The following is a 12,101-nucleotide window of genomic DNA, read 5'->3' on the forward strand; positions in this document are numbered from 1 at the left end:
CAAATAATACATTTTTAATGGGATCTGATGAGTATGATCTGATCGATATCCTGTTTCCATACGTCTGTCTGCAATGACTTCGATGGGATGCTGTTAAAATGAAGAATCTGTTTATTCTACAAGAACAAAACACATGAGCTACTCAGACGTAATTTTTAAAATATCTATGGGCCATTAGATTTCTATCATTCAATCCATCATAATTTGCAGGATGGGATTTTATCTCCTCCAATTATCCATGTAATGGATGGTAATTATAAATCCATCAGACCGGTGGACTCCACTGTTTGCTTTCTAGAACTTCTCTGAATCCTGAATAATGTTTTACAAATCTCTTTGGTGATAGGTTTTTATTCTTTATAAATTGTGCAGTGTCTCAGGCTCCAATTAGTCTAGTGGAAGAGCCTGGGTTATACTGACATCCATTAAACTGTTCCATTCACAAGAACAGTAATAGAGATGTTATAAAGTTAAAAAGTTTGCTGTGTTAGGGCCAGTTCACACTGAGCAACAGGCGAGGGATTTCCTTGCCGAATCCACGCTTAAAATTCTGCCTGCAAAAATCGTTCTTCTTCAATTCCTCACCTATTGCTTAGTGTGAATGGGCCCTTAATGTTGTTGTCCAGGATCTTTCAATAAAAAGACAATAATAAATATGCTTACAAAAACAAACATTTTTTGTTGTTCGTAATGCTTTTCATAAAGGGTTTGTCCTGGGGTGTAAAAATATACTACCATACTAGAGTTCTTTTACATGGCCCAATATGGGGCCGTGCGAGGACACAAACAAGCGCCTATGAGCGAGATCAGCGCCTGCTTGCTGTGCCTTTACATGGTACAATTAATTGAATGATCCTTGTATTGTTCTTGCGGTCATGGAAACTGACAACAGATATGTATAAATAGATATGTATATAGCCAGGCTGTCAGTTTCCAGATCACAAGCGGTGCATACTTACATTCTGCTTGTGATCCGGCCTCCTGCTCTACCATCCCTCCCGTCCAGCTCAGCAGCAGCCGTAGGATAGGAAATTGGGATACCGAATCCCAGCAGCAGCGTGCTAGGTAAGTATGCACTGCTTAAGATCTGAAAAATGACAGCACAGATAGAACAGATATCTATCTATAGATAGATAGATAGATAGATAGATAGATATCTGTGCTGTCAACAGCATATCCTTTGCTTATACAGGAAGATGTGCGCCCAATAACAATACATTTTGAAGCCCAAAAGATGCAATTAGCTGAGAATAGAACATTTTTCATGCGACATGGCCGATTATTTGCTGAAGGAGTGTTTCTAGCAACGCTCTATGCCGATAATCTTCTCCTTTAATTCCCCGGTGCTTCACTGCTTGAGGCCACAACATAGTGTAGACACCAGATGCTGCATACTGTCCGTGCATGAGCCTGGGGACAGCTATTCGGATGGTGGAGAAAACCTTGTAGAAAGTATGTTTAAGGCTATGTTCCCATGTTCTTTTCGTGTTCTGATGCGGGTGCATCAGCGGGCACATCAGCGCGCGCCCGCATCAGAACTCCTCACAGCACAAAATGAAGCAAGCGGTTGGAGCCCCTCGGTCTATTGTGTGAACAGACAGGTGTTTCTGCGGCCGCAATTCACTGCAATTGCGGCCGCAGAAAACTGACATGTCAGTTCTTTGCGGCACCGTATGGGATCCCGGCCGTAGTGTATACTATGTGTATACGCTCCGGCTGGGATCCCATAGCAATAAAGGCAGTGTTCCACACCGTACAAAGTACGGCCGTTGTTGCCTTTACGTAGTGTGAACATAGCCTAAGGGTGCATTCACACCTACCGGATCCGCAGCGGAGATCTGATGCGGATCCAGTCCCATTCATTCCTATAGAGCACATACTTGCAGAGTATGCACGACAGCACTCATTGACCGAGCGGGACCGGAGCTGGGTGCCTGACATGCAGCCGCGTCGACAGAGCAGGTAATGTATGCTCTTGGTGGCGGGCTGCCGGGCTGCAGGCGACAGGGGGTTAAAGCACATACTCTATAGGAATGAATGGGACTGAATCAGCAGCGGAATGGTTCGGGTAAGACCTTCAGGATATATTGGATGGTAGCCAAATTGAAGGGACAACTCGATCGAGATGGATGCAACCAACACGAGACTAAATGAATCTGAGCAGAAGCATCCATCTCGAGTTGTCCCTTCAATTTGGCTACCATCCAATATATCCTGAAGGTCTTACCCACATTTGGCATCCCTGGGTCCCTGTTGAAATTGAGTGGATGGCCGTCATTTCACGGCAAATAACGGCCATTATTTAGAGACAATGGCCGTTGTTTTAAAATAATGGTAATTATTTGTTTTTAAATGACGGCCATCCACTTAGTTTCAACTATGTTAAACATCGTCCGTTGCATAGTGGAGCGCAGTTGCATAAGGGGGCAGTGTTTATATAACTGCACCGGGAAGAAAATTACGCTGCAAGTATGTTTCAGACAGACAGTACAGGAATGGCAGCTTTATAAAAACTCGTAGTGTTAAATCCGCTGCGATTCTGTTATGTGTGAACCCACCCTAAAAAAAAAAAAAAAAAAAAAAAAAAAATTAAAATGTTTTTTTTTTTTTTTAACGTACACAAAAATTTGATTGACCACATTTTTGTGTACGTTACATAAAAAGGATGTGTTTTGGTCCGTTTCCTTTTATAATGTAAGTCAATGAAAAAACGGATCAAAACGGACGCACACAACTGCATCTGTGGGCAAAAATGGATGAAAAAAAAATGTAGTGTGAACGCAGCCTAACATGGCCCACATTTATCAACATGTGCAAAATATACACTGCTGTAAAATGCTCACAGCAGCCAATCACAGCTCAGCTTTCATTTTACCACAGCTGAAAAGTGAGCTGTGATTGTTTGCTATAAGTGGCGGAACTACCGCCGTAGCAGCCGTAGCCGCTACTACGGGGCCCGGTGCCCGATCCTGTAATGGACCGAGCCCCCTGAGAAGACACTCGCAAGCACCCGCCCGCCCCCGTCCTCAGCGTCCCCAGCGGCACCCGCCCCCTCCTTCCCCTGTCCTGCGACTCCCGCCCCCGACCTCAGCGTCCCCTGCGTCTCCCACCCTGTCCTGTGTGCCCCTGCGGCCCCCGTCCCCATTCTGTGTCCCCCTGCGGCCTTCGTCTCCCTCTCGTATCCCCCTGCGGCTCCCGACCCCTTCCTGTGTGCCCCTGCAATCCCCCATCCCTATTAGCCCCCGTCCCCCAGTTTCCGGGGGCCAATCCCCCCACCCCCTCAGTGTGCCAGGGCCACCCTCCCCAATATCCAAGAGGACCCTGTGCAGCCCCCCCCGCAGGTCCCTGTCCCCTACCATCACCATCAGTGACTCCACAGACAAGAGAAAAGAGGAAGGCGGGCACAGAAGCCACACAGGACCGAGGACAGAGCAGAAACCAGGACAGATGAGATTACCCCCAGAGAACTACAACCCCCACTATGTCCTGCTAACAGTTCATGATGGGAGATGTAGTTTTACAGCCTGTGGACATTCAAGTTGCAGAACTACAACCCTCATGATTTCCTATTGACAGTTCATAGTGGGGATTGAAGTTCTGCAAGGGATTAGAGGTTGACATAGTATAGGAGGGGGGAGGCAGTGGCACAGTAGAACTACTTCTCCCAGCATGCTGTGTGGTAATATGCAGGACTACATCCCCCAGCTTGGTGTATAGGGTGGGCTGTAGAACTACATCTCCCATCATGGTGTGTGGTAACATACAGGACTACATCTCCCAGCATAGTGTGGGGAAATATACAGGACTACATCTCCCAGCATGGTGTGTGGTAACATACAGGACTACATCTCCCAGCATGCTGTGTGTGGTAATATACAGGACTACATCTCCCAGCATGCTGTGTGTGGTAACATACAGGACTACATCTCCCAGCATGCTGTGTGTGGTAATATACAGGACTACATCCCCCAGCATGCTGTGTGTGGTAATATACAGGACTACATCTCCCAGCATGCTGTGTGGTAACATACAGGACTACATCTCCCAGCATGCTGTGTGTGGTAATATACAGGACTACATCTCCCAGCATGCTGTGTGTGGTAACATACAGGACTACATCTCCCAGCATAGTGTGGGGAAATATACAGGACTACATCTCCCAGCATGGTGTGTGTGGTAATATACAGGACTACATCTCCCAGCATGGTGTGTGGTAACATACAGGACTACATCTCCCAGCATAGTGTGTGGTAATATACAGGACTACATCTCCCAGCATGCTGTGTGTGGTAATATACAGGACTACATCTCCCAGCATGCTGTGTGTGGTAATATACAGGACTACATCTCCCAGCATGCTGTGTGTGGTAATATACAGGACTACATCTCCCAGCATGCTGTGTGGTAATATACAGGACTACATCTCCCAGCATGCTGTGTGTGGTAATATACAGGACTACATCTCCCAGCATGCTGTGTGTGGTAATATACAGGACTACATCTCCCAGCATGCTGTGTGGTAATATGCAGGACTATTTCACATAATAGGAGTTGTAGTTTTGCAACAGATAAGACGATGACAGGGTACACGAGGGGGAGATGGTGGCACAGTAGACTAGCGGCTATGTGGGGGCATGTGTATATGTAGGGCTCGCAACACATTGCCAGAGGCAGCGTTCCTTCCAGGAGTATGCTGAGGAGGGGGGCCCCATACAGTCTTTTGCTATGGGGCCCCATGAATCCTAGTTACGCCCCTGGTTGCTATGGGCAGTTTATCCAAACACTAATATCTAGCTGAATAAGAGAAGAGATTTAAAACACAAATTTAAAAAAAAAAGGGGGGGGGGATTAATTGTTAAAAAAAACGCAGTGTGACCTTGGGCTAGAATCACACCTGCGGTTCCTGAGGCAGCTTTAGATTTTTGAAGCAAGTTCAGAACCAAATACTGAAGAAGGGAAAGTAAAAGTTAAGACTGATATCTAAAGATGTAAGAGAAGCCGCCGCTGAGACGCCCAGTGTGATCGCAGCCTATATACACAGCAGTAGGATCAGCCACCTGAGCCCCAGCAGCAGCCGAGACTCGAACTGTGGTTACGGTGAAGCACTTTCGCGCTTGCTTAAAAAAAAATAAAATAATAATAATAACAGATGCGTATTTACACTAGAGAAAGCCGCAGCAGATAATATATATTCTACACAAATGTATTTTTTTTTTAATAAAAGGGAAGGGAAAGCTGTGAGGAGAATGTCGAATCTGCGGGCAGTCAGAAGCGGAAGTGCTCGGCTCTCCATCTTGTGTGGGGCGCTGCAGTGACGGAGGCCTGAATCCCCTCTGTAGGCCGCGAGCCCGGACGGTCTGGTCATGTTCTCCGGTACCGTACGGAAGAAGAGCAGCGGGAAGAGCCCGGCGGCGGTGGCGGAGCTCCTGGTGTTCGGCTATGCCTGCAAGGTGTTCCGGGACGATGAGAAGGCCATGTACCACGAGCAGGGGAGGCACCTTATCCCGTGGATGGGAGATCCGCACCTCCTCATCGATAGGTCGGTTGGACGCTTATGACCATTGTCTAATGTAACCTAATCTGAATGGGGATTGTGTTTTCAGTGGCCGCTGTGACTCCTCCGCTGCTAGACTGGCCTGCAGAACCGCATGCTGTGTGAATGGCGCCCTGCGTCTCTGGCTGTCATACCGGACTGACACCGGAGTGTGCGGGTGCAGCCAGTCTGTATGTCCCCATGTTGTAGGCTGCCATAGTGATATGCCCGGGGCATGGAAATAGATGGGGAAATAGGGAGTCAGACAAGACAGCCATTCCCTTATACCATAGGGGAACCTATAGATACACAGGGGTGGAGGACCCCATAGCCTATCAATATACCATAGATACACAGGGGCGGAGGACCCCATAGCTTATCAATATACCATAGTTATATACAGGGGCGGAGGACCCCATAGCCTATCAATATACCATAGATACACAGGGGCGGAGGACCCCATAGCCTATCAATATACCATAGATACACAGGGGCGGAGGACCCCATAGCTTATCAATATACCATAGATATACAGGGGCGGAGAACCCCATAGCTTATCAATATACCATAGATATATACAGGGCTGAGGACCCCATAGCCTATCAATATACCATAGGGGAACCTATAGATACACAGGGGCGGAGGACCCCATAGCGTATCAATATACCATAGATACACAGGGGCGGAGGACCCCATAGCTTATCAATATACCATAGATACACAGGGGCGGAGGACCCCATAGCGTATCAATATACCATAGATACACAGGGGCGGAGGACCCCATAGCTTATCAATATGTCATAGATATACAGGGGCGGAGGACCCCATAGCTTATCAATATGTCATAGATATACAGGGGCGGAGGACCCCATAGCTTATCAATATGTCATAGATATACAGGGGCGGAGGACCCCATAGCTTATCAATATGTCATAGATATACAGGGGCGGAGGACCCCATAGCTTATCAATATGTCATAGATATACAGGGGCGGAGGACCCCATAGCTTATCAATATACCATAGATATACAGGGGATGAGGACCCCATAGCTTATCAATATACCATAAATATATACAGGGGCGGAGGACCCCATAGCCTATCAATATACCATAAATATATACAGGGGCGGAGGACCCTATAGCCTATCAATATACCATAAATATATACAGGGGCGGAGGACCCCATAGCCTATCAATATGTCATAGATATACAGGGCGGAGGACCCCATAGCCTATCAATATGTCATAGATATACAGTGGATGAGGACCACATAGCTTATCAATATGTCAAAGATATATACAGGGACGGAGGACCCCATAGCTTATCAATATACCATAGATATATACAGGGTCGGAGGACCCCATAGCTTATCAATATACCATAGATATATACAGGGGCGGAGGACCCCATAGCTTATCAATATGTCATAGATATACAGTGGATGAGGACCACATAGCTTATCAATATGTCAAAGATATATACAGGGGCGGAGGACCCCATAGCTTATCAATATGTCATAGATATACAGGGCGGAGGACCCCATAGCTTATCAATATGTCATAGATATACAGGGTGGAGGACCCCATAGCTTATCAATATACCATAGATATATACAGGGGCTGAGGACCCCATAGCTTATCAATATGTCATAGATATACAGGGTGGAGGACCCCATAGCTTATCGATATACCATAGATATACAGGGCTGAGGACCCCATGGCTTATCAATATACAGGGGATAATGACCCTATAACTTATCAATGTACCATAGATATCTATAGGCTGATGACCCTATAGTTAGAATACGGCTTGTGTACTTTCCAGGCATAGGACATTACATTGCTATCTGTAATGGTGCGTTTACACAGAGAGATTTATATGACAGATTTTTGAAGCCAAAGCCAGGAATGGATTTGGAAAGAGGATAGATCCCAGTCTTTCCTTTATGACATGTTCCCTGTTTATAGTCTGTTCCTGGCTTTGGCTTCAAAGATCTGTCAGATAAATCTCTGTGTAAACGCACCATAACTGTGTGTGGGAGAGGACCCTGTGCACACTGACAGATCCTTGAGATCTGTTACATAACCTCTATAAATAAGCTATAGGGGGCTCATCCTTTAAAGAGGCTTTCCAGGATAAAACAATTGATAGCCTATCCTCATGGTTACAGGTTCACTTTACACTGTGCTAGATCTTTGCTCCAGAATTCCGGTAGATTTCTGTGTAATGGTGTTGCATCCTAAGCCACACCCCTTTACCAGAAGCCACACCTTTTTGTCAGACATTGTGGAAAAGTGTTTGAACATCATAGTAAATGTGATGCAGCGTTGGGCACATTATTCCAGACTTCTGGCCTATTTGCAGTTGTAAATCTGGGCAGGTGTGTGACCCAATATCTCTTCCAGTTCGGCCAGGTGGTCGGCCTTGGCACAGCACACGTTATTGTGAATTTTTGGCCTTTCTATTGGTATGAGATCAGTGCATGTACTTATACTGTCTGGCGTTAGTGTACTGGCAGCTATGTGGGTGTCTTTTCCCCTTATTCTGTTGTCTTTAGAGCCCCTTGTAATGGTGTGCGTGTGTTTAAGATGGTGCAGGCCTTTCTACTAGTGAACTGGGTCAACAGCAGAGTCCAGTATAGGAGGAGTCTTGCTGTGAAACGGATACGGAACTTATAGTAAATGTTGGGTGCTACAGATGTACATGTTCCATTAGGTGTCATGCTAAGTATTTCTGAAGTTTTCCCAAAATTGGGCCTGAAGAAGGTATTGCTTGTGTACATTACATTAGTGACCATAGTATAACCTGACTATTGCAGGGTCGGGCCACCGCCTGATCTAATATTTTGGGGGTGACCAATAGGCTGAATAGGTGCACTGCATATAACCGTGTGACTAGCAACCCCTAGAATCCTTGTGTCTGATATATTGAGGTGCCACTTCCCCGAACTACTTATTATGTGCAATAACCCTGGTGCAGTATGGGTACAGGACACTATGGATGCAGTATTTCATTTTTAACCCAAAAATGTTGAAATCTGCTTGAAAGATCTGTATGATTTCAGATTTTATGTCTGATTTCTCATGTATTGATATCCGCCATCTCCGTAGGAGGCATGTACTGGCATCTGTTAGTGATGGGCTTTGCTAAACCACTCCCAGGAGCTATAACTATAGAATAACTACAAAGACTCCAGAAAAAAACAATTTTCTATATACTTTATTACTATACTGTACTTGTTATGTCAACACCTGGATTATGCTCTGTTCATATTATCTTAGAGCTAGAGCCTTCTGTCGCCAGTATACAGTGAGGGTCAGCGGGGCCCTATGGATACACTCTCCATATACACCTGGAGTTTTTCCAACACATACACGCAAAATAAATGTGAAGCCTGGTGGTGGTGGTGGTGCTATATGTTATCACTAGAGATGAGCACAACCCCAACATGCTCCAGTCTGATTGTATGGATACTGGAGGCTCTAGTCCAGTGCTTCTCAAACTTTTTCTATTGGAGCCTCACCCAACAGGCCAAGGCAATGCCTGGGCCTCACCAGACTGACCAAGAGGGTGCCTGGGCCTCACTATCTGTGGTGAAAGTCCATTTAAAAGCTGAAAACAATGCTAGGGCTATGTTTCACCCACCTCCCAAGCCCTATATACTAATAAAGCAAGTACAAAATAAATTAATAATGTTGTTAAAATGGAGATTTCTGCAAACAGAAAAAGGACTGTGAAGATTATAGTTACTGGCTCCCCAGCTGGGCCTCACCAACAACTAGGGCCCGCCTCACAGTTTGAGAAGCACTGCTCTAGAAGATGGATTCAGACCTAGGGATTCCTTAAAAACATGTTTTCCTACAATCCCCAGGGCGGCATCCAACAAGTTCAGTCACTGGTATCCCAATGCAGAATGATTGGACTCGAGCATCCGGGAGGTGCGCTCATCTCTAGTTATCACCTGCCGCCCTGAACTGTCTCTGGGATGCAGCAACCTCCCTTCTCATTCTAGATTAGCTGAGAGCGTATCCTGACACAGGACCCTTCGCCTCCTCCCACCCATTTTAGTTAAAGGGGTTCTCTGGGGAAAACCCTTCTCTTTTAAAAGGGTTATCCAGCGCTACAAAAACATGGCCACTTTTCCACCTCTCTTGTCTCCAGTTCAGGTGTGGTTTGCAATTAAGCTCCATTTACTTCAATGGAACTGAATTTGAAACCCCACCCAATCTGGAGACAAGAGAGGGGGAAAAGTGGCCATGTTTTTGTAGCGCTGGATAACCCCTTCAAATCAACTGGTTTCAGCAAGTTAAATAGATTTTAATTTACAAATCTCAAGTCCTCCCATACTTACCAGCTGCTGTATGTCTTGCAGAAAGTGGTGTATTCTCCTTAGTCTGACACAGTGCTCTCTGCTGCCACCTCTGTCCATTTTTGCTGGTGTACTACTTTAACGGCACCTGATGTCCTGCTGGAAGTGGTGTATTCTCTCCTGGCTGACACAGTGCTCTCTGCTGCCACCTCTGTCCATGTCAGGAACTGTCCAGAACAGTAGCAAATCCCCATAGAAAACTTCTCCTACTCTGGACAGTTCCTGACATGGACAGAAGTGGCAGCAGAGAGCACTGTGTCAGCCAGGAGAGAATACACCACTTCCTGCAGGACATAAGGTGCAGTTAAAGTGGTACTCCAGCAAAAATCAGCTGATGTCAGAAAGTTAGGTTTGTAATTTACTTTATTTAAAGGGGTTGTCAAGCAAAAATCTTTTTCTTTCAAACCAACTGAGGTCAGAAAGTTTATATAGATTTGTAATTTACTAAAAATCTCATGTCTGTGTTATTCCCTACTACTTTGGATTGGGCAGTATATTTCTTCCCATGGTGGATTAGCAGGGCAGTCTGAACAGTGGTTAAGTAGGAAAGGACTATGTGCAGCAGTCTGATGCTTAGAAATAGGCAGCCTCACTTGGCATGGGGGAATTTCCTGAGTTTTTGGATCTGCTGTAGGTTTTCTTTATCCTTTTCAATGTGGGACTCCTTACTATACTGAGCTCAGTGTTACACTTATAGACTGCCTTTACTTTCAGTACTTTGAAGGAGGAAGTTTTCCATCGATGGACTCTCCCATAGTGTCCCGGGAGCGACACCTGTTTCTGTCTTTACTTGGGTGGAGGGGTCACAATGACGAAATCTTTTTTCCTATGAAAATCTCTTTACACTTGAGAGATGCTTATTTCTTACAAAAATACATTTTTTTTAGAACTTTGTTTTTCATTTGGAAAAAGATTCGGGTGCTTAGTTAAAGGAGACCTGTATACTGCATATATACCTGAAGTGTGCTGCCTTTGTGTTCACTTTCCTCTTCAGGCAGATGTTTCCTGGCTTGGCAAGTCTAATATATATATATTATGTGTGTGTGTGTGAATCTCCAATAGCCGAGACACATGGAGTCCTAGATCAAGAGACTGCAGAAATCCTAAGAGCTGCTTCAGCGTCTCTGCGGAGTCGGCACTTGGCGTGCATCTTACTTTTATGGCGCCTCTTCAGGTTAACAGATGTCTGTGGCAGGCGGAGTATATAGGGAATACTTACTAGATGTGAGGATAGGGAAGAAGCTCTAAGGATTTCTCAAGTGCATCTCTGCCGCTTAATACACAGAGGTTAGCACTGACTGGAGTGTGTACGGAATAGTTATACGGGCTCACCTGCTTAGGTTACATCTACTGGAGCGAAAAGGTTAACATAAACGCTAAGTGCACTTTAAATGTGTTATTTACATGGTATAAGCACTATTAAGTGGTAAAGCCTACTTAATAGTTGTATGGCATGTTTTAGTGACCCCACTAAAGCAAGCCTCCAATTGAGCTAATCACTTTGTAAGTTAAGGAGGCTTTTTCTGAGCTTTTCTTGATCATTTTTATTGCGATCTGTGTCTATTATTGCTCCTGTAATACAGTGAAGCTCTTAGACTTACTTTTTTGGTGTATATCTATTTTTTTTAAGCCTCCTTAAACTACATCTGTATGTTCTGTTGCCATGTATGTGTGTGTCTCTCTACTACATAACAAGAACTTATTTCCTCAGCCATTTGGCTAAGGGTCGAGCCTAGCCATGATTTTACCACCAAGAGATCCACGCTTCTGCGGCGAAGATTTCTGCTGAGAGATGCGGACTAGCAGAAAGAAGCGAGAAAATGTCCAGCCTTTGGTTCTTACGGATAGGTATTTATGTGTTCGGGTTCGTGTGAATGTAAACTAGAAGTTTCCAGATTACCCCCCCAGAAAAATTTAAGTAAGAAGTATATATTATATTACAAAAAAACATACGGTAAGAGTTATTCATAGATTGCCAGCTGGCATTTTGGTATTCTGATCTGATTTATAAAGAAGCCAGACTTCTACAAGTTAGACGTGTTAAGTTTTACATTGAAAGAGCAATCTACACAATGTACAGCTGAATGTCCAGACTAAAGAGTTAAGCTGGAGAAACGTATCTCCAGAATAATTGTGAGACCCCCCCCTGTAGGGTGGACTTAATGACAGGGCAGATTAGACAGGTAAGTTCTTCTACT

At 45.1% G+C, this 12,101-nt stretch overlaps 1 protein-coding gene across 2 annotated transcripts in view; it reads left to right on the forward strand.

The window, feature by feature from the left end:
* The first annotated feature begins 5,273 nt into the window (after positions 1-5,273).
* SFSWAP (splicing factor SWAP) overlaps positions 5,274-12,101 on the forward strand; it is an 83,274-nt gene continuing 76,446 nt past the window's right edge. The window contains exons 1-2 of one of the 2 annotated variants that reach the window (XM_069961009.1): positions 5,450-5,539; positions 11,615-11,751. In XM_069961009.1, the coding sequence (XP_069817110.1) occupies positions 11,696-11,751 (56 nt within the window). In that variant the 5' untranslated portion in view covers positions 5,450-5,539; positions 11,615-11,695. Of the gene's footprint in view, positions 5,540-11,614; positions 11,752-12,101 lie in introns of both variants that reach the window. The other variant, XM_069961008.1, reaches the window with a different exon arrangement.

The sequence above is a fragment of the Dendropsophus ebraccatus genome, chromosome 3 (assembly GCF_027789765.1).
Source record: "Dendropsophus ebraccatus isolate aDenEbr1 chromosome 3, aDenEbr1.pat, whole genome shotgun sequence".
NCBI lineage: Eukaryota > Metazoa > Chordata > Amphibia > Anura > Hylidae > Dendropsophus > Dendropsophus ebraccatus.